Source organism: Mus caroli, chromosome 13 (genome assembly GCF_900094665.2).
Source record: "Mus caroli chromosome 13, CAROLI_EIJ_v1.1, whole genome shotgun sequence".
NCBI classification, from domain to species: Eukaryota; Metazoa; Chordata; class Mammalia; order Rodentia; family Muridae; genus Mus; species Mus caroli.
In genome coordinates, this window is record NC_034582.1 from 98,567,004 (window position 1) to 98,590,610 (window position 23,607).

General features: G+C 43.4%; 1 protein-coding gene across 2 annotated transcripts in view; it reads right to left on the bottom strand.

The window, feature by feature from the left end:
- Window positions 1-21,471, bottom strand: part of Rgs7bp (regulator of G protein signaling 7 binding protein) — a 105,052-nt gene extending 83,581 nt beyond the window's left edge. The window contains exons 1-2 of one of the 2 annotated variants that reach the window (XM_021180916.2): window positions 20,596-21,471; window positions 19,520-19,686 (exon numbers count right to left, since the gene is read on the bottom strand). In XM_021180916.2, the coding sequence (XP_021036575.1) occupies window positions 19,520-19,686; window positions 20,596-20,760 (332 nt within the window). In that variant the 5' untranslated portion in view covers window positions 20,761-21,471. Of the gene's footprint in view, window positions 1-19,519; window positions 19,687-20,362; window positions 20,449-20,595 lie in introns of those variants that run through there. The other variant, XM_029468534.1, reaches the window with a different exon arrangement.
- Window positions 21,472-23,607: the final 2,136 nt, after the last annotated feature.

Sequence of the window (23,607 nt, forward strand, 5' to 3'; positions counted from 1 at the left end):
TTAGTTTTTGGACACCGAAGAGAGAACCAGATAACAGAGACTCTTAAAGCATCCTGCAATTACTCTGTCTTAATCTAACAGCACCCTAGTATATTGCTCTGATGACTTCTTAGTCAGTTTTCATGGTGTATTTGGTCTTGAAAGCTGGATGTGAAAGGGTATTTTTGTAACTGCTCAGCTTTTAGAGAGCTTTGAATGCTTCCTTTAGAGCTGGTACCGAGGAAAGATTGAAGAGCAAAAAAGGAGCAGCAATTTGTAGGAAACTGGAGTGTCTCGGGCTTTCCACTTACACACAATGCTACAACCCCCTCAGCCTTAGACCTCAGATCTCAGGAACTCTGGCTGCGCCTCAGGCTTAGCTTCAAGTGGCCCCTCTAGACATTTCCAGAAATCCAACATTTGTATTTCTTTTCAGAACTGTTAGGGGTATAATTGGACCTCATTAGATGCCCACCAAACTGGCTGGAACATCCAAACTTTAAAATTCTAACTGTCCGTACAACTGCTGTTTGGCATAGAACTTGTCCATTGAGACTATTAGCCCTCCCTGGTTGCAGCAGGATGGAAAATGTTCTGTGTACCAAGGTTAGGGGAAAGTGACGCTTTATCCATCATTTTTCTAAGCTAGAGATTTCAAGCTCGGAGGGACCACTTGTTTTGCACTTATCTGTACAAAAGTCAGGAGGCAAAGTATCCTGGACTATAAAATTCTGGGTTTACTGAAGCAGTGTTCAGTTCATACTGATGTGTTCCCTTCCAAGGCTCCAGATGGGAGGAGTCCAGGTCCCATGTTATACTCAGAATCCTCTCTTTAGAAATCTCACTGGAAGCTAGAGTCTTTCTCCTTTGAGGATTTCCTTCAGGGACCTTTCGATGTCTCCTCTTTTAGCAGGGTTCTTCAGATCTGCATAATCTATCAGAAGTATTGAAGGGGGAAAGGGGAAAAATAAAGGTCACTATCTATTCCAAGAGAGAGGGGAATCTGCTTAATTGTAACTCAGAAATTCCTTAAAGACAATATCATAAAGGGTCCTCGTGGAGTGATGGGCAAAGCCATGAGCTGGACATTAGGAGTCAATGTCTCCACTGCAAATGCCCACACTGTGTAGCTGAAAGCAAGAGTCCTAGCTTGCCTTTCTGAGCTTCATTTTCCCTGTAAGTAAAAACAAAGATGATTACCAGCTCATAGAGGTGCAAAGAGGACTAAGGATAATGTTTTTATGGAAGTACTGTGTTCTGGAAAAGCAGGAGGATAATTATCGTGGTGTTTACTTACTCAATAAAGGATAAGTGACCTCTCAGGTCCCAGTAAGTCTCTAAGAAATCAATGATGTCATCCGGTACCCACTTCATCTCTATAGTTGTAGGTTCAAACAACTCAATAATGATAGGATGGGTGAAAGGGATCCATGGGATGCCCAGGAAGAAGAGGAAGGTCAGTGGCTGCTTATTCTCCACTTAACTCAGCAGACTACAACGGATGGAGATGGTCCCAGTCATAGACACCCTTCTTTTTCTGTCATTCTTTTGTTATCCCCGTCTCTGCCTCTGTCAACTCAACTTACACTCTGGGTAGGCTTGATAACACCCTATTTGTCTCAGGAGAAGGAGGAACATTTTCCCTGGAAAATTTTATTGTCTGGGAAATGGACTAGCCAAGCCGTCTCATGTTCAGTTAACATAGATAAACCAAGATGAGGCAGGACCGTGAGAGTATGGCTCAAAGATGCTGTGTGGTACCTGTGGTTGCAGACGGATAAGTAGGCTCCTGTGCAGTATTTCTTTGGTGACTAATAGCAAACTTTAATAAGGACAGCTTCAGAGCCCTGAAGTTTTAGGAGTGGGGGGACCTTATTGACATTAAGATGGCCAGAAGTATAATTGTTTTAACAATAGAATATTGGTCCCTGAAATACTTATGCTGATTACAGACACAGAGTCCATAATTAGAAGGAACAACCAAAACAAAGTAAATTATGAGATAATTTACTGCATATTAGTTCCATGAACTTACAGGTTACTCAATTGACCCAGCTTTCCTCTAAGTGCTCAAAGCTCTCCTCTAATCATTTTCTCTTTTGTGAGTCGCACATGCCTCTCTAGCCCTAATTCCTTTCTCTACAACAGTAGGTCTCAGCCTGTGGGTCTTGACTCCTTTGGGAGGGTTGGGTTGAATGAGCCTTTCACAGGGTTCACCTAAGATCACTGGAAGCACACAGCGATTTACGTTATAATCCATAACAGTAGCAAAATTGTAGTTATGATGTAGCAGCAAAATAATTTTATGGATGGGGGACATAACAAAATGAGGAACTGTATTAAAGAGTCACAGCATTAGGAATGTTGAGAACAGCTGGTCTATAACCTTATCACACCTGCACACCCTTTATTGGAAGAGGCAGGGGAAAGCTGAGGGAGGGGCAAGTGAATTATGGATGATCCCTAAGCTACATATAATCATAGAGTTTAGGGCAAATTGACTATAGGGAAGAAAATGTATAGCACAGGTCTCACACCTACTAGTGGAAGCTCTTTGTGGAGTGTGATGGTTTGTATATCCTTGGACCAGGAAGTGGCACCATCTGAAGGTGTGGCCTTGTTGGAATAGGTGTGACCTGGTTGGAATGGGTGTGTCACTGTGGGTGTGGGTATAAGATCATCACCCTAGTTGCCTGGAAGTCAGTCTTCTACTAGCAGCCTTTGGATGAAGACATAGAACTCTCAGCTCCTCCTGCGCCATGCCTGCCTGGATGCTGCCATGCTCCCACCTTGATGATAATGGACTGAACCTCTGAACCTGTAAGCCAGCCCCAATTAAATGTTGTTGTTGTTTTTTTTTTTATAAGACTTGCCTTGGTCATCATGTCTGTTCACAGCAGTAAAACCCTGACTAATATATGGAGTGAATTGAACACTGTGCCAAAATGCAGAAATACCTATGCAGAAATAGCCATAACACTTTTATATAGATTGAAACGTGTTACTATTGCACACAAGATATTCTCTTTCAATTAAATCCTTCTAGCTATTAAGTCATATAAACACCAAGAAATCAGGTTTAAAAAAAATGTCCCCTTAGTGTCTCATTTATATGAGCTAAAATATATAGTCCAGTACTTATCATGTATACAGACCCCAGATTTTTATATTTGACATGCTATATTATTTTTCTTGATCTTGATCATAATATGATTTCTGGCTCCTGTTTAATGCAAGATGATGTCTGAGCTCTACAATAATTAAACAGTTTTCTTCTACTGACTTTAGGAAAGATGGATAAATACCTGTCATTTATTCTCTTAGGGTCAGTTCCAGGAATGTTTAACAAGTTTCCGAGGCTAATTAAATAGGTTTGGCTTTCATTAGCTAATTACCAAAAATATACCCATCTCCACACCTTTAAAAAATGTATTGGCAGAGTTTTTTTTTTTGATGAAGTGACAGATATTGACAAGTTCTGTTCCCTGTAATAGGTCACTGTGAAAACAATAAACAGCTTAAAGTGATAAAAGTCACAGTGACAAATGTATACAGGGCAGGCATTTCCGCACATGTCCCAGGCAAACAAAATGGGAATAAGTAACATGTGTCTGAGGGCCTTCTGCTCTGGGGACAATTTTGCTACCTAACACATAAAATTCATGGTCTTTTACACAGAGATCTGAAGTTTGGAGTCTCTTCTTAAAGTATTTCTTTTATTTTTATTCAGGCATATACGTGTTTGTCTGTCTATGTTAGTGTGCATGTGTGTGCAGGTATCCCTAGGGGCTAGAAGAGGGTACTTGATCCCCTGGAGCTGGAGTCATAGATGCTTGCCAGCCAACCAACCTGGGTGCTGGGAACCAAACTCACGAGTATTCCTAACTGCTGAGCTATCCCTCTAGCCCTTGGTGTCTCTTAGGAAAAACCAACTAGCCAGGCTTGGCAATACAGTCTTGTTGATTACAGGTACTTGTCAAACCGAGGCACAAAGATAGACCTTCCTGGGCCAATAAATTAGTTCAGGAAAACGCGGCTGAGAGCAAGATCCGGTCTTACAATAAAACGCGAGCTCCGGGGATGTAGAACAGTAGTTGAGCCTTTGCCTAGCATATGTGAGGCTCTAGGGTTAATACACCATGATATAAAAACAAAAATGAAAGAAAGAAAAGAGAGAAACAAGCCACAAACATTTTGTTCTCGATTCACTTGGAAACTAGCAATCAAAGAGGTCTGGTGGCTGGGTACAACGATACGCGATCTCATCTCTTGCTCTCATCAGAGTTTGGAGATCCATCCTGCCTCCAGCCCTTCCCTGCTCCCAGATACTCAGTCCCTTTTGATTTCTTTCAATCCCATCCTTCCTCTCTTGGCAGTCCAACCCTTTAGTCAGCACAATTCGCAGAGAGCAATTCCGGTCCTCCTTCCCGTTTTTCTTTCTTCTTTTCATCTGAATCATTCTCCTTCTCTGCCTTGCTCCCCCTCACATCCCACATAGTTTCCTCCTCACAGGCAGGAGAACGCCTCTTGTGAAGCTGAAGTGATGAGCCAGCGTCTCCTGGAATGAACCGAGATGGCCTTGCTTCTGCAAGACCCTCAATAGACACCTGAACTCGCCTCACATTCTCCCACGGGAGCTGCAGCGGTACCTGGACACTAACTACCAGGAAGACTTAGGAAATCATTTAAAGCCACTCGAAGTCTGAACAGATCTGGTAGCTCAAAACCTACTTCAGCCCCAGAAAAGAAAAAATTGACTCTCTGAATATAAAAACAATTGGTACGGCTTGTTTTATGGAAGGAACAACTGTAGAGCGATTCTGAGTGATGGCTAATGCAGTGGCTTGTAATAATCTGAGCAATTTCCTCGTCATTCAGGGATGGTATGAGGCTGGCTTCAACAGATGCTGCCACTAGGGCTTAAGCCTAAGACAGGAATTACAGACATCACCCAGTTTAGAAGAGAGGGATGCTTGTCAAATCCTACGCAGCATCAGTTGGCAGGGATCTTAATCCTCCCCCACCAGTTTGTGCACACAGTGGGGGCTTTTCAGACATTCCAGGTGAGCTCCCCAAATTTGTCCTGAGTCATTTGTGGTGGTGAGAAGAACCCACGCAATGGAAGCCGAGGCTCCACCCATCCTACAGTACCAGGAGCACTTTTCTTGTGGAGACAACAGCTGCCCTCACCCAAATACCCATTTCCAAATCAGTCCTTGGAGATTCTGGCCATTTGTTTCCTCATCTCCATCATTTAGAGAGGGAGAACTTGGGGACTATCCTCATAGGGGTGCCTGTCTATACTGTCTGCCATTCATGAGCAACATCAGGTGAGGATCATAACGGAAAAACAAATGGAGTTCTGTAACAGCTAGTAAAGTACCAATAGGACAGGGACTTGAGATTAAGATTATGAATGGACCCTTGTCTCATTTTCCATGTATTGGCCTCTTAGTCTGTGCATGTCCCAAGTATTTCATGGTACAGAAGGAAAGAATGAACTAGAGTAGAATGCATTTTACTAAATGGGAATCATGACCTAACTCCTCAAATCTTTAAGATGTACAATCCAAGAAGTGTGAAGTCACTAGGGCAATTTTAGGATTGAATCTCCATTTCCCCTTGAATTCTTCCTAAAGAAGAAATAGTTTGGTAAGAATAAAGGGGATGATTTGTTCCGATTAGATAAATGTAAATGTTTGTGTCAGTGAAAAATTAGGAATATATATATATACACATATATATATACATATATACATACATATATATACATACATATATATATACATACATATATATACATACATATATATACATACATATATATAAGATGTGTATACATATATATATATATAAAAGATGCAAGTGAGAAATGTTCTGTTTATTAATGAAGACTATATGAATGAAAACACAGAGGGGACACAATCCCCAGTGTGTGGATGGCAGGAATGGAAGTCTTTCAAAGCTTCCTGTTATTAGCAGGAAGGTGCGTTTTAAAGCCCCACCCCCACTTGGCACCATTTCCACTTTATTCCTGTGGCCGCTGACGTCCTACAAAGGAGCTAGGCTGACAGTGTTGTTCTACTGATGGAGCGTCCAGCTTTAGCTCAAGTGCTCTGCACTCGAATGAAGCAGGCTTCTTCCTTAAATGACCTCGAATTGAGAGTTGGAGCAAAGTCCCATCCTACAGGGTCATTTTTAGGACTTGCATAGTTGATCAGCCAAGAGAAAAGATGCCAGATGGAACAATTTGAATAAACATGATTATGAGGGGGGAAAATTCTGGAAAATTTGGGGTCCAGAGAAAAGTGCTGAAGCATTGGAAATGCAGAGCCAAGATCCAATTTTTATGTTTCTGACAGCTTCAGTTGGCCGCCATTTTGTTAGTTTTCTTTCTTCCTGTTTTTCTCTTCGGGGAGGAAACTTTAAAAGCCTCACATCAGCAATGCGCCTGGCGAGGAAGATTCTCAACTGGAAGTGTGTCCAGGGAAGAAGAAAGATTCCGAAATAGTAGGTGGCAGGAGAAGGGAAAGAATGCAGCCTTGGGATCAGGAAAGAAAACCTTTGTAGGGACAAAAATAGAGAAGCTAGCACCAGAGAGACCAGGATTCAAACCCCAATAGGCCACACACATCGACATTTCAGAATGCCAGCTTTTTTATAAAATGGAGATTTAAAAAAATCTGACATTTTGGGTGCTCAGGAAAGCTTGTCCATGTGCTTCACCTAGAATTCAGAGACAGCCTGGAATCATGCTTGCCCTGAATAAGGTTGCTATCTTGGACCAACAGGGCAAGTTCTACATTCAGCCTGCAGCATCTCAGGCATGGCGTTCTCAAACCGGTGCAACAACCGTAATGCCCACATACTCCTGAGCTGGCTCTCTGAGTAGGTCACTGTGAAGAGATGTCTGGTCGGCTACATACAGGTAAAAACACTTCCCAGTCAGCATGCCAGTTGCTGGATTGCAAGCAAATATTTCATCTGAACTCATTAACTTAGGAAACAATACATGCACATGGTGTAGGGAATGTAGTAGAATATCTGAGTGAGAAACAGCAGCTTTACATTGCTTAGCTCGTCTGAATCCTGATTGCTGAGCAGGTGTGATGGCTTATGTATGTAGCCTCTGCTACTTGGTAAGTTGAGGGATTGTTTCAGCCCAGGAGCTCGAGGCCAGCCTAGACAAGATACTGAGATCCCATCAAGAAACTGAGTAAATAAAAATAAACTCTTCTGTTTCCTTTGAGTTACAGACAGGAGAGCACCACCCGAGCTTTCCGATGGCATAATGCACAAGGCCACAGAAGGAAAAGAGGAAGGGCATTTCTGTGTGCCTCTCAGAGCATCGTTTTCTTTCATTAGCCATCCCCCGCTGATCTAAACTGACTGCTGCTTCCCTTAAGACTTGACTGTGACCTCTGGACGTTCCTACTGCAGTGCCAGTCCCGCTGTTTTGCAATGATTTGTTATAAGTAAATTTCTATACAAATGCTAGGCATTCCCCCTCAAAGATAGGACTATGTTTCATTCATCTTTACACTTCTGCAGACTAGTTCACCATCTGGTCCATAATGGAGGAGATGTGTGGGGAGAAGGCAGGAATGCCAAGCTACTCACTTTTCCTTTCCACCGGTTTTGCTGAATTTCTTCCCCTGGGGATGGGGACATGGCTCAGTGAGTACAGTACTTCTTGTAAAAGTGGGAACAAAGTCAAACAAGATAGTTAATGCCTGTAATCCCAGTGCTACTGTGCAAAGATGGGAGGTAGAGACAGGAGAAAGGTCCTGAAGCTTATGCCAGGTAGCTTGGCATGTGCAATTCTGTCTCAAACAAGATGGAGGGAGACGGTCCCTAACTGAAGTTATTCTCTGACCTTCACATGTGTACCATGACATGCACACACACACACACACACACACACACACACACACACACACACATAAAACACTCACACACATATACATGTCACAGACATGCACACACATGTACACACACAAACACAACAGGTTATAAAAATAATAAAACATCCTACCCTTCCTTCGGGGAGGGATTTCTATGGCTGATAAACCAGGAATGTTTACTCTTCCTGGACAGTTAGCATAAGAGAGATGTCTGCATGAAACGTGGAACTGTCATGATTCTGCCCAATGAGATATTCATGCGAGTTGCTCTATGAGTCTTCTGTGAAAGTCTTTTACACTGGGGCACATGTAATAGACGAATATTTCCATTTTCTGACTAACTTCCCTGGATGCGGATACAAGTCCCGGGGGTACAACAACTTTGGGAGGAAAAAGGCCTGAAGACCTAAGTTACTGATATCTGACCTGTGTTACTTAACAGCTGAAGATAATTCTGAACTTATAATAGAGTCTTATTTGTTTCTTAGACATGCAGAGGCTAGTTCATTCTTAAGACAATTATGCTTGCTTTTCCTAATGCCTTGAAATGCTTTTTGCTCAGGTTATCTCAGGATTGTTTCCTTCTCAAGGTCAGATATCAAGGAAGAACATCTTCTCGGAAGGAACTCTGAGCATACTGTCTGAAAGTAGCTCTGTGCCCTTTATCTCTCATTCTTTTTTTTTATTGGGTTTTTTCTTTATTTACATTTCAAATGTTATCCCCTTTCCAGGTCTCCCCCTCTGGAAACCCCTATTCCCTTCCCCCTTCCCTCTGCTTCTATGAGGGTGCTCCCCCACCCACTCCTGCCTTTCCACCCTGGCATTCCCCTAGGGCCACTCCTCCCACTGATGTCCAACAAGGCCATCCTCTGCCACATGGGTCCTTCCATGTGTACTCTTTGGTTGGTGGTCCAGTCCCCAGAAGCTCTGGGGGTTCTGGCCAGTTGATACTGTGCTCCCCCCATGGGGCTGCAAACCCCAGTATTACAATCTTCTTTTAATTCTGCCTCTGCATTTATCACTTCTGAAATGCTCTTTCTAATTTGCATTCCTTGATCTCCCTAATCACACAGGGTGAAGGGCAGGCCTGATCTGCTTTTTTTTTTTTTTTTTATAGTGGTTGGAAGGATATGGGGCCCTGACTTCTGGGTTAGACAGGAATGCCTTCTCATCAAAGACATTATCACACACATTGGATTATAATTTAGGAAATTATTGTGTAAATGTGGTTATGACTTAACTTTACATGTTGTTACATAAGACATCGCACTTGCTGGGAGTGATGGTGCACGCCTAGGCAGGCGGATTTCTGAGTTTGAGGTCAGCCTGGTCTACGAAGTGAGTTCCAGGACAGCCAGGGCTATACAGAGAAACCCTGTCTCAAAAAGCCCCTCCCCCTCCCCAAGAAAAGGACATTGCACTTGAAGTTTAATGTCCTTTAATGAACTCGTGACCTTGACCTTTGACCTTCTACTTTCTTGTGTTGTCTGGTTTCTTCCACCTTCTATTTGTAACAGTTCATCATAGTCTAATTGTCTAACAAACCTAGTTCTTGCATTTACCAAAGGATTAACAAAATATTTGTTTCTGTTTCTGCGTCTCACTCAGTATCAGGTAAAGTATTAAAAACTTTAGCTTCTTGAGAGTGCCATCACCAATATTTCTTTGTGGCCTTATCATATTTCACATCCTCTCTTGTGAAAATTATCCTCAGATCATTTCAAAGGCACTTTGCCTAACTTCCTGCCCTCCAAAATGTTGTCTGAACTTCATATTTTTTATGTTTCTAAAAGACAGAAAAGTCTTTCTTTTGAAGGGGGGGTGGCAGAAAGGAGTCTGACAGGCCCGAATGAGACTAGAATGACAATATTGCTATTCAGAAAAGTGACCAGAAAGTGGCTACTTTCCCTTTTGACTGAACATGGCTCTTCGTACAGAGACCACGTATGAAGATCGATGGGATATAGTTCTCTGACTGTATGTACTACAGAATAAAAAATATTTAGAAGTTGCAAAATATTAAGCTAGGGAATATGGTATGTGACAGTCAGTCTTCAGCTATTTTCTGACCTCCATCTGACTCTTTTTTTTAAATTAGTAATATCTTTATTTTATTTAAGAAAAGAATAGAAAAGCATACATTGACCAGGCAGGGAGGGTGTTCAGGGACTATGTGACCTTTATATGAAGTTCTAGAAGAAACTCTGTTTAGAACTCCTTAAAGGCCCCGCATCTTCCTCTGCCTTTCTTCCTGGGGTCCAAGGCTGAGACTCTGATCACAATCTTGAATAACAAAATGAAGGTAAGACTGAACACCATGAGCTGGGAACAAGGGTGGAGTTAAGGCTTCACGAGCCTCTGTAACTGATTCTAAATTGTCCATTCTAAGGCTTTTCTGGTGTCTTTAAATACATTCTTCTTTGAATCTTTCAAGGTTGTGTGTGTGTGTGTGTGCGTGCGTGTGTGGCAGAAGACAAACACAATCTCTTCAGCTGCTCTTGTAGGGAGATTTAAAAACAAAAAGTACAACAATAACTATAGCTACCATCAAATCCAGTGCCTAGGCTGCATCCAACACCTACTAAATCAGAAAGTCTAGGCATGAAAGTCAGGAGCTACACATGTTTAAAGCTGCATCTGTGACTCCCCTGGGGCAGCCCAGGCTGAGAAGAGAATCACCATGTGAGGCCAGCAGGTCTCTGTGTAGTATGTTTCAGAGCCTCTAGGGGAATATGGTGCTGCTTGTTAACCGTCTGGACTTCCAGGCTTCATGCCCAGAATCTGTAGATTTTTTTTTTTTTTTTTTTTTTTAGACCTGAAGGCAAGCAATTTCCATACGGACGATCCAAGGATCACAACTGAAAAACACTGCTTTAGGCAATGGGGGATCTTTGGAAGTCTTAAAAGCAAAGAAATAACAAAGATCAGAAGAGCATTTAGGGAGGATTAGTTTGCAGCTGGTGAATAAGCTGAAGACAAGAGGTGAGGGACTGAAGGCAGGAAGGATGTTGGGAGGCTAGGAGTAGATGATGTCACAGAGCAGGCGATGTCACAGAGTAGGTGATTTTACAAAACTGGTAATGTTATAGAGTAGATTACATCCAGGTAGATACATTTCTGAGCTCAGAGAATGGTTAGCGATACATTGAAAAAAGGAGGCTCATCGCACACTGAAAATGATAAAACATTGCAGGAGACTGAGGGGAAGGGGAACTTGGAGACAGCAGTAGTGATCTGAAGAACACACTAGGCTATGATGCCTTCTAATCTGTGACTTTACTGTTCACTCTTAGTTTAATATGTGTCTGTGTCTGTTAATGTTGGCTTCTTTAAAATCTAATTATGTCTAGGAACTCCCATCAGTCAGAAACATTTGTTTGTAAAACGATTCAATTTAAAGTCTTAGATACTTTATTCAAAAAGACCTGATCTCATAAATAAGTTTGCTGTGTGGATGTGCATATGTTTACATCTGTATATAACTGCATATAAGCAACTAAATTTGTCTGTTTTTTATTATTTGGAACACACACACACACACACACACACACACACACACACACACTTCATGGAGGTTGGGGAGATGGGTAAGTCAGAAAAAATGAGGACCCATGTTCAGACTCAAGCACTCATAGTGAAGAGCTTGGCAAGGATGGTCCAGCATTGCTATTACAGTGCTGGGTAAGAGGAGGCCAGGCTGGGGATCCTGGGCTCTGCTGGCTAGCCTGTCCCCACAAATCAGCCAGCTCCAAGTTCACCGAGAAACCCTGTCTTTCTAAATATAAGGTGCACAGTAGTTGAGGGAAATATCCAATAACAATCTCTAGTCTTGACGTATGTTTACACACATAATCTTATCTTCCAAAGTAAGGAAATAAAAAAAATCAGGCAACTGAGTGACCAGTATGGTCATGCCATGTCCTGGGCTCTCCCACGCATGCAGTACAGCCACACTTTCCAGAGCTAAAGGTCTAAAGAATAATGCTAAAAGGTCATCTCAGGGACTAGTGATTACTTACTATCCGAAAGAAAGCCACAAGCCAAGTTTTGTGTAATAACCTAAATTAAATATTACCTTACCCATAACTCTAAAATAAACACTGACCAGTGCTTTGTTGTAATAATGAAGGACTAAGCCCTGGGATTGCTTCTTGGGCATGTTCCTTGTGTCAGTGTATTAGTTTCAAATTTTTAAACAGAAAAATATGTTAACTCTGGTAGAAGCCTCACTCATGGAGACAAATCTCTCCATGCTCACTAAAGTCAAGAAAAGAGTTCAAAAATGCTCTTAAGCTTAATAAAAATACAAGACACACAGTGTCATTGAACTTGCTACTCAGGATGCAGATGTGGAAGAAACATGACCGTGTTCTCCATCACTTCACTGTTTAAATGATGAGGCAATGGTAAATTGTCTAAAAGTCATTTTAGATTCAATTTTCTTTCTAGTTGGAACATTTATTAAGAAGACTCTAACAAGGTGAATGACACTAGATCTGTTCAGAAGGTAAGAAGGAGAAATTTCTCAAGCAGTAGGAGATTACTTGTCATGCTGAATTTAGTTGCTAGTAAGGGTGTCTTACAAATAGGACATGGTGGGACAGGATTATAAACCCAGAACTTGGGAGGCTGAGGTAAGAAGACAGAAAGTTTGAGGGGGACCTGAGACATGTAGAGCAATCAATCAATCAATCAATCAATCAATCAAGCAAGCAAGCAAGCAAGCAAGCAAGCAAGCAAGAAAGCAAGCAAACCAGTTAAGCAAGAGTTTTCTTCAACCTGGTGTGTGTCAGTCCCTTGTCACTTGCTGGGGATAATGCCTATGGCCCCTAAGTGACAATACTAGCACGATTAAGGGACCACTGCTTACTCTTCTCCCTATGTGAGAACATGAGTGTTGTTGCATAGAAAGACCACTGAGTGATCTCTTTCCTACTCTCCCCAGTATTGTCTCTCTGCTTGTGTTTTGGTTTACCATCATCTATCAACAGTTATATCATATAAAACAAAACTGCTAGCAATGCTGCACAAATATAAAACATTTGGTATTGGGTTGCCATTTTGTGAAAGTGGAGGGGGTGTAGAAAGTTCTGAACAAAACTTTATCTTCACTGATTAACCCCCCCCCCCCCAACTTTAGACAGGGCAATAACTCAAAATGCTTGCTGCATGTTTCATTATGTCCTCTTCAAATTTGTAAATTGAAGTTGTACCCCTGAATACTTCAGAATGTGATCTGTTTGGGGAAATTGTATCCTGCAGGTACAATGAGTTAAGTAATATCACCCTGGACTCCTGGTTAGAATGGACTCCTAATCAATATGATTGGTGTCCTTGCAAAAAAGAGGACATTTGGATGCAGACACACTCCCAGGGAAGTACCAAGTGAAGGCAAAGGCAGAGTCACTTCAACAAACCAAAGAACATCTGAGACTGCTAGCAAACCACCAGAAGCTTAAGGAAGATGCGGGTAGAGACTCCTGATGGCTTACTTTGCTCAACTATTCAGCTTGGTCTCTTTACCTCCACAACTCTTGAGACAACACGTTCTTACTGCTTGAGCACCTAGTCTATGGCACCTTTAAATTAGGCTCTAGCCATTGGCTTCAGAACTGTGGTGCCATAAGTACCTTCCTGAATAGCATATCTGTAACTTGTCTTTCAGTAGTGGGCCAGTGAGAGCTCAGTTCTCCATAGGGAAGGGAAGATAAAGGTCGGTCGGAGTGGATGTACCGACATGCTTGCCAACCACAGGTCTGTTTGGCCGACAGTTGGGGCTGCTGCAGCCCACGGGGTACATCCTCCATCGTGAGACTCAGAGAAAGCTGTGGGAGGTACATCCATGTCAGCCAGCTCATCACCAGCCTTCTACCCCACCTAACTGCTGCTGCTCCAGCCAGCGAGTCAGAAGGGACACTATGGATACTGCTCTTCTCACCACTTACATTCCTCTCCCTCACACAGCCCAGTTTCTGAACACACAGAACAAAAGGATATAGAAGAATCAGGTAGAAACGGGGCTGGAAAATAGAGATTTACACAACAAAAACTTCAGTAGACACCGAACAGAGCTGAAACACATCCGGGGAAGGAGAAGCGAATCACTAGCCTGACTCTGGGGGTGGGGTGGGGGATGGGAATGTGGCTGGAGAGAAAACTCCCAGTGCCTGCTGTTATGGCGCTCTGTGATACTCAGCACTCTAAAGCAGAAGGCTGCCAGGAAATTAAGATGCTTTCAGTGACTGGAGTGTCTGTTCAGATCCCCAACAATGACTTTGAGGTTTTCATCACCGAACCCTCTGTTACGCTTACGATTTTCATAGCTCAGCTTCATAAACAAACATTCGTGATTCTACATCAGCTAACAGAAGATGCTGGACAAATGAAGGCAGGAGGCTGAGAGCTATCCAACCCTCTCACTGAGGTGTGCTGTGAACTTAGCAGGACTATTCAATGTCATTAAAGAACCAGCTTAAAGGTACTGTAAGTATTCTATGCCTTAGGAATGATCTAGGCTGACTTACATAAAGAAAATAATTCTACACTGATCTTTGAGCTATCATATCTCTGCGTCACTCATAAAATATTCAAGAATAGGACATTAGATGGTTCTCTAGGGGCATTTTCTTTCTTTCTTTCTTTCTTTTCTTTTCTTTTTTTTTTTTTTTGGCTTTTCTAGACAAGGTTTCTCTGTGTAGCCCTGGTTGTCCTGGAACTCACTTTGTAGACCTGACTGGCCTCGAACTCAGAAATCTGCCTGCCTCTGTCTCCCGAGTGCTGGGATTAAAGCACTACACCCGGCTAGGGGCATTTTCAATATAGAAAATACCTCCGAGGATAACGTAAGAATGAAAGGCAAATAAAATTTATTCCAGCTAGAGCATTTATTTGAAAACTATTTGACAGATTAATATAAAATTTTAAATAAGTGTTTCTTGACCATCTGAGTTTTCCAGTGTTTTAGTAGTTATAAAAACACTGACCTGCATGAAATAACAGCACTTGCTATATGGTAGTCAGTTTCTTCACAATGCCATGATATTTGGTCTTTATTTACCTTAAGAAGTGAGGCAGAGGGTCATAATCCTTCTGTCCAAGGTCATACCATTTGCAAATAGCAGGGCGACTGGCTGGTTCCCATGCCTATGTTCTTAGACACAGGACTAGATGGCCATTTGCCGCACGGTGAAGTGATTCACTTATTGGCTTACACATATGTCCTTAGTAAGAGGCAAAGTGAAGGCAAGAGTTTATTCAGATTTAATCTACCTCAGAGCCAATGCTCTCTCCCATCTTGCCCCTCACTTTATCCCTCTCACTCTTGTTTATAAGATCTTCCCTTCTCCCTTTCTCCCTTTGACTCTCCAGGAGCCATTACGATAAGGTATAGGGGTGAGGAGGACTGAGTCCAACACAGATTCTACAGACCCAGTGCTGGGAAGATGATCCCTATCAGCCAGCCTGCTAGTCAAAGCACAGTCCTGCAGCTTTCTGAAAGATGTTGGCTTCCTGTGCGGCCCCCTCTTTTTTTCCAAGAAAGGAGTCTGGTTGATGAGATTAGCAACAGAATAGGAGGAAGACACTGAGTTGTAGTCTCAAAGTGCCCTCTGATGGGGACATGCCACTAGACAAGCTGGACATATGGTTCCTCCTCTATGTACTGAGCCCACACAGTTTTCTCGACTGCCCCGGACTAAGGCTGACAACGAATTGATAGATAAGGAAGTGAGTGAGGTTCAGAGCATAAATTTTAAAATGTAATAAACGTCTCAAGTCTATCTGACTCTCAAAGTTCCATTTGCACTGTGGTTGGTTGCATCCGAAGTCCCTTTAACCTATTGACTCTCAGAATCCTCAAATATAAAGTGCCAAAGAGCCCTGAGAGTTCTTTAAGGTGTCTCAGAAGTCAGTTGGAAAGGAATTCCAATGAGACAGGGTCTACATTGTTTTCTTCCTCTGATATGTGTGCATGGACACACACACACACCCCCACACACACATAAATATATATACACACATGCACACACACACACACACACAAGGACATACACAGACACAAAACACATGCAGACATACATGTACACACACATATACACACCCAGAGACACGTACAGACATAAACACAGATATACACACACAAATACACAGACGCACACATACACACATACAGACACACACATTCAATACACACACAGACACAGATGTACACACAGACGTATACATATACACACATGCACACATATAGAGACATACATACACACACATACATACACACTCATACACACATGTACACAAACACTCCCAAACAGTGCATAGCAGTGCTATTCTGACCTGCCTAGTAAAACAGCTTTTCATATTTCACATTTGAAGAAGTTTGTGGACCATTTTTGCAATTCATCTTTAAGCCCCTCTACCTCCCAGGCACACCATTTAGGAAAGGATCTGGGTTGTAAAGACATAATAGCCTGACACTTCTGTTAGAAGAGGATTTGCATCCCCCTATCTAGGTCAGTTCCAGAAAACCTTATACTTTGAAAGCAAAGGGCATGCTGGGCCAGCTGCTGACCTAAACACAGTATGAGACAGTATTAGTAAAGATGACTTTCTTGCCCAGAGCCAGCCATTGAGAACACTGTCATCCCCAGAAGGCTTCAATTAGTCAGGGAGGAGAGTCATAAAGTAGCTGTGACGTCATCTAAATCACTTCTGTCCTTTTGCCTTCCAATCCTGCTTCACATTCCTTGTCCCCGTCTGCTTTATACCATTCCTGATTCCTCTGGCCCCAAACTCAGCTCATGGACCAGGAAGAGGTGGTGTGCACGGCGAGAAAGAAATGCCTTCAGTTATTTTCTGAAGTCCTGCCCTCACCGTTTCTGTATTCCTACTAATAGAGGAGCATTAGCACTGTGATGGTAGTTATTGGACAGGCATCTTGACAAATGCCTAGAGCAAGTTCTGCATTTTGTTCTTTCCTACAATGTCTACTACCTTATTATAAGCTATGTGAGTAGACAAAGAATGACATCAACAAGTAATCAAGTGTTAATCATCCTGATGGTGGCAACGTTTTCAAAGAGAACTTTACATACGTCACATTAACAGACACATGAACCTTTAGAGGGAAGTTCAGTGACCTTTAGCAAATGCACAAAGTTCTAGAAGTATCACCATTGTCCAAGTCTGCAGCATCTCTATAATACTGAAAAGAGATACTATATATTCAGATCAGACTTAGGTAATCATTACTTCCTGTTCTTATAGATTCGCCTTTTCTGAAGGAAACACATTTAATATAAATAAAAACCACAGACTGTGTGATACTTTATGACTTCTTGTAGTTAGCTTATTCATTTTTTAAAAGTTCACCCATATTTTAGCAATAATAAAAATATATAATACCCTGTTGTATGGCAGCAATATGTAGAGAAACGAGTATGGATTTCAGAGGAAAGGAGATGTGGGGTTCAATCAAGTCTGTGGCACCTTTTGGCTGAGTCTTTGTAGGACTCCCAGTGTCACTGATCTATAGCTGTAGATCGGTGCTAACAAGCCTCTCGGGCAACTGTTCTGTGAATTAGCTGAGTTAAGGCACCAGACAATAGACACTCAGGAAACTCAGTATTTCTACTTTGTCCAGCAATCTGTGCATTTCTCGAGCCCTGCTTCAAGCTGTGAAGTGAGTCTTACAGTCTCTCTACCAGTCTTCACATTGAGCTTGAAATGAGAGCCACATAATGAAGTGCTATCAGAAACAGAATCCCGCCGACAGGAGCCACGTCCTTCATTAGTTAGAGTCCAGATGGTGAGGAACTGAAGCGATTTCCTTCAATTATATCACTGTCACCTCTTACAAGGAACATCAAGTTGCATTTAATTATTTATTTAAAGGGAGTGGGTATCAAATCATAGGCTATTTGTGGAATTTCATGTTTATGGAGATCAACGAACACTGTCATTCTCTGCCAATTCTTATACAACTGACCTTGTTAGCATCCACCCCAGACTGACAGGTAAGCAAGCAGCGAAAGGTGGCCAAGCTCAGAGTAAATCCCACCCACTTTGCATCCTCAGCTCTCAATAGCCATCCAATGCATTCAGACTAAGCGATTCAGAGAACTCAGCTCCTGAGTACAGCAAAGTCACCTGACTTGAATGGCTACTCTTTTCTCCAGGCCCCTCTCTACTTGGAACAGGTTCTCATTTTGAGTTTTGATGAGAAGGAGGTCTGGATATGAGTTCATCTTTAATTTATAGAGATGTTCATTTTCAGCTCTGAGTTCTCCTGCCCAGCCAGTGTTTCTCTGCTTTCAACTGATCGTGACTCCACCTGCCAAGCCACGTTGACTTTTCTCTGTGCTTGTTATAGCTACATCCCCACATGCCTTCTCCCCCGCCCCCACCACTTCCAAGCTTACTTCCGGTTAAAGACAACAGGACAGAAAAGGGTAAAGCTTCTCATTTTTACCCCTAAATAAAATAGGTTTACATGATATTTGGGGTATCTCAGATCAAGTAAATAAGGAAAATTTATCTTTCCCATGAAATAAAATTTCCATTGTTAAACATAAATGAATTACTAAAAGAAGTAACATGATTTTCTCAGCTTTCTAGCCCAGTCATGTTATTGTATGTTATCGGCATTGAAGATGGGAAAGAAAGAAATTAGTGTTATTTTCTAAGTGTGATTTATCTGCAGCGTCATTAAGTGAGTAGACTTATCTACACTTGTCTTATGATAAAGCCACACTCACAAAGAAAGGCTAGATCAAGACTGAATGAAGCGTTTAGTGTCTGTGCAAGGATCCGCACAATGCCCTTGGCACTTCCTAGTTTGACAGCAGCAACTGTTGACAAATCACTGGTCCTTTCTCAATGCTGAGGTCCAGGTGATACTGAGGAATAGATGGCATCCCAGAGAAGCAGTTTTCACGTGCTTTGTTAGCACTTTCTACGGATTTGGGAATTCGTAAATGGGATAAGTAAATAAAAATGAGGGGTTGGGGATAAATGTAGCTGATGTTAGCTCAAATTTGCCAGTGTCCACAATGTGTAAAAACAAACAAAAAAATGACCAAAAAACCCACCTTTACTTGTGTCAAAATTTCCCCTTCACATCTAGTAAAAGGATATAATTTTTACCCAATATTTTATGTTACTGGCTTTAAGCAGCACCTTAGGAATATATCATGTGGTATAACTAGTCTATTAACTCTGAGACTTAGCAAAGATTTTTCTTTCTCTAGCACAGAGCTTTTTGTCCAGCAGCAGATTACAAAATCATCTTCAAACAGAATAATGTAACTTTAATGCATAGGCAGGCATTCCCCTCACCAAAAATTTAATTCCAGTTAATTACATGAAAGTTAACTTTTTAAAAGTCAGTTGGTGTGTAAAACCACACATGTGCATGCATTTATGTTGATCTCTCTGTCTGTCTGTCTGTCTGTCTATCTGCCTAGCATCCCAATAACACAGCTCACATAATACAGCTTATATGATCTCACCCATCTGAGAATGATCGGTTAAAAAAATCTGAGATTTGTAGAGAATGTTCTGAGGTCTCAGTCATCACAGCATTTTGCCAGCATCCACACATCATGTACACGGATTAGCACATAAAGTCAAAAGTCTCCTACCCTGAGATGGCAGCCAGCTTTTGGTGTGCCTGACGGGCCATTTCACAGCCTTTGGTTCTTGTCTTGTGCATTTCAGCTCGCAGAGAGGGGCAGCTGACTGAGACGTCCCCAATAGAAATGACCAACTCTCGGTACAGGGCCACTTGCGTGTTGAACTCTTGGACAAGCTGGAAAACAAGCCAGTTTCTTTCACCAACACTTATCAGAAACTTATCTATTTTAGTATATATAAACAGAGATTTCACTGACTTCTGGGCTGGCACCCCAAATCTCCAGCTAAGGAGCTTTAGGACTGTTTAAAGCTTAAGGTACAAGGATGGCAAAGTCTCTTTATCCAAGGCAAATGTTTATTTTCTCTTTGCAAGGTAGCCATGAAGGCTCCGTTTGCTGTCCCAGTTGCCCCCACATTTAGACTTGGTTTCTGAAGAGCAAGAACATCTTTGGAGCTATCAAGCCACTCCCAGGCCACGGGAGAATGATGCTGGGCTCTGAGATAGATGCTGCCTTCTACTACTAGTGTATGGATTTGAAGTGGCACAGCAAAACAAGCAAACAAAAAAACAAAAACAAACAAAATCAAGCCACAAGTAGGACACAACAGGCAAACCTTTCACCTCTTGTCAGACCACTGAACGCTTTTTGGCTGGGACCCTCACAGAAAGATGGGCCATTCCTGTTCTCTGCTTTGGGACTTCATAGTCTCTGCAGCGCTTCTGCGCCCTGTTTGGGTTTGTTTGTTATGGTGTCACCACAAACCCGCACCCCCATCCTCTCTCCCTAGTGAGCCATCCACTTCACCCTCTTTCACCGCGTCTACCATTCTTCCAGGGGTGGTGGCATCACCTATAGCCTCTGACTCCCAGGATCCAGACCCCATGACTCTTGTTTCAGCAGGGCCATTTCGACCTGGGTGTCACCCAGCATCTGGGGGAGTGCAGATTTAAAAATAGTACATCGTGCACGTGATCGGCATGGGGAGGCAGAAGGTGGGGAGTGGCTGGCACTCAAGCAAACGATTAAGATACACGATTTCCCCCAACCCCCCCCCCCCCAAAAAAGGTGCAGTTTTCACCCACCATCTTGCAGTCGTCCAGGGCTCGTTGGGTTTTGTGGGCGCTTTCGGAGCCGCTGCCCCTGCGCTCCCAATCCCCGCTCTGCAGCGGAGGTTTGCTGATCTGGAAGATCGAGGAGCGGGTGGACCGGCTGGGGCGCTTTTTGCGCCCATTCGGTGCAGAACTCATGCATACACATCCACGAAGCCGAAGCCGCTGGTGCAGTGCGCCCCGGCGCGGGCGGCCCGGTGGTTGCCCCTGTACGCCGCCGCGGAGCAGCCGGAGCCCGGACCTGAGGCGCGCGCCGCTCACAAGGTTGCGGCTGCCTGCGCGGGTGGGTAACCTTCAGCTTGAAGGAGAGCCGGGGAAGCGCTGCCTGTGCGGTGCAGCATCGCTTCCGCTAGCAGCGACGGAGAGGCGCGATCAAGTTCTGCTCAGCAGCCTTGCCGGCCCTGTCCCGGGAGCTGGACGCTGCTGGCGCGGGCTTGCACCGCCTTCCTCTCGGCATGGATTGACAGGCTGAGCGAGGAGGAACGCGCCGCCGGGCGGCTCCGAGTTTCCATTCAGATGGGGGAAGCGGCGTTCAAAGCCTGCGCTGCAGGGTGGGGGGCGGGAGGGGGTGTCGCTCTTGCTTCGGTGTCTTCCCGCAGCGGCGCGCCGCTCGCCTCTCCCCTCCCTCCACGGCTCGCCAGACCTGGAAGGGGCGAGCTGTTCCGCAGCAGGCAATTGGCGCTAATCGGTCCGCCTTGATCCCTCGTCTCCGTGGGCTTGGCTGTGTGAGGATCCCAGATGAATCCGTGGCGGGACTGGCAGACGCACGGAGTCGGTCCGGCTGACGTTGGTCGTGGCCCCGCACATTGATAGGACAGGAATACTAATGTGATCCATCCATACAATCGTCTTCCCCTCCACAGTTTATGCACTTATCCAATCAAATTCCCGGGAACATCAATTGCAATATTACTTCATCTGCTCTATTATTAGAAACGAAAAGTGTCATCAGAGTGGAGCACATTGCCACATGCTGGGACCTAAACATGGGTTTCAAATAAACCGATTGGGGCTTAAGGCCGTCATCATCTGAGAGGAGACAGGAGGGAGTGAGGTATTTTGACTGGAAAGGAAGCTCTCTTGAGAGAGTCCAAGGACAGCTCTCTTTCCCTGAGTTGCTGTTGTTTGATCTTTGTTCCTAGGGGGAGTGGGGGGGGGGGCAAGGAGGTGAAGGCCCAGCAGCATTCACTCAAGTTGGTACTTATCACCCCACTTCAGGTGGTTGTGTGACAGGCTCTACAGGCTCTGCAACACAAACCTGCAGGAGTTTACCAGACTAAAGGAAGTAAGAGCCAACAGATCTCACACACAAAATGACCCTTTCTCCCTACAGGAGGAGGTCAGAGTCAGAAGCCAACGGAGAGAGAGGAAGGTATCTTCAGAAAGGGGTGGGCTTAGGTCCCTAGTCAGTTTTTCCCTGACTTTGTAAAACCCTTTTGGAAGGAAGTGGGAGTGTAAGGCCATTCATTCAACTCTGATTCCCCTGAACAGTTGTTCCCAGAGAGGAGTGCTAAGGGAAACTGGTTCCCATGCGGAAGGAAGTAGTTGTGTGTGCCTAGCAACCCTGGCAAGACAACTCAGCATTCTTGGTCAATGTCTTAGGTGAATGTGATGAGCTCACAGAAAGGGGAGCTGGCAATAGCCAGGGAGCCAACACTTTAAGTGGGAACTAGAAGTACCTCTAAATTATTTTCTTTTTGAAATGTAGATATAATTCCATAATTTTTACCCTTTCTTTTATCCCCTCCAACTCTAATTAGGTAACCCCACCCCTAACCCTATGGCCTCTGTTAGCTTTTCTTTTAACGGTCAGATAAACACATTGAGGCACTGTGGGATAATAAAGAAGTATATTAGATTGTTGTCTCTGGTCTTGACACAGCCCTTCTAAAAAAACATTTTACTGTCTGGTTGAAAGGGGTGGTGCATCTGCCTTGTCGCAACAAAGACCAATCCTTAAGTAGCTCAGGACTTCGGCTCAACTCCCAACTTCCAGAAAAGGGAGAGAGCTGAAGGGAGTTTCACCATCAGTGACTATTTCTTTACAGAGTCATGTCAAGGAACCTGTGAGTAACCCCTCACCCAGGTGTCACTTCGAATTTCCACATTGGGAACATCCAGGTGCCAAGAGATAGGATGCCAAACCCAGCATGGACAGGACTTAAAAACAGCATCTTCTACCTTGTTCTTCTAGAAAGCATGTGTGCACATTGTTTCAGAGTTCCATACATGCAGATACCATTCCTCCATTGCCTCCTCTAGTTCCTGTGCTATCCTGCATTACTATTCCCTCCCACAATTTTATGTGTTCTTTTTTTCTTTCTAAACCCACTGAGACCACTTAGTGCTGCCTTGTGTATACAAGGCCATCTCTGGATCATGGATAGACTCTTGGGGGTTGCATCCTTGAAGAAACTTACCAGAAGTCATCTAGTGTCAATAGCTCTTTAGCTAGGGGTAGGGCTTCATGAACCACTTCCCTGTTCATGAAGAGTTTTTGACTTGATCTTGTTAAGGTCTTATGCATGCTAACACAGCTGCTATGAGTTAATATGTAGAACTGTCCTATTTTTTTTTTCTAGAACACACTGTTGCTTTGAATTAATCCACTGCCTCTGGCCCTTATAATACTTCCATCCCCTCTTCCATGCTCCCTTGGAGACAAGGGTATGTGATACAGATGTCCCATTTTGGATTAAACACTCTGAGGTCTCTTACTCTTTGCTTAGTGACCAGTGGTAGGTTTCTGTGTTTAATTGATATCTACTGCAAAAAGAAATGACTAACCAACCTACCCTTCACATTCATTTTGAAAGCCATTTTTATAGTAAAGACAAACTAGTTTCATTCCTGGTTAAGTCTGTTTCTCAGGAGTTGGGCTATGTACCACCTGTAACCTTAACTACAAAATGGATCTGTATTGTTGTGCCAGGAGACAGCAACCATGCTTTTGTTTCAAAAGGTTATCATGACCACCCATTGTTA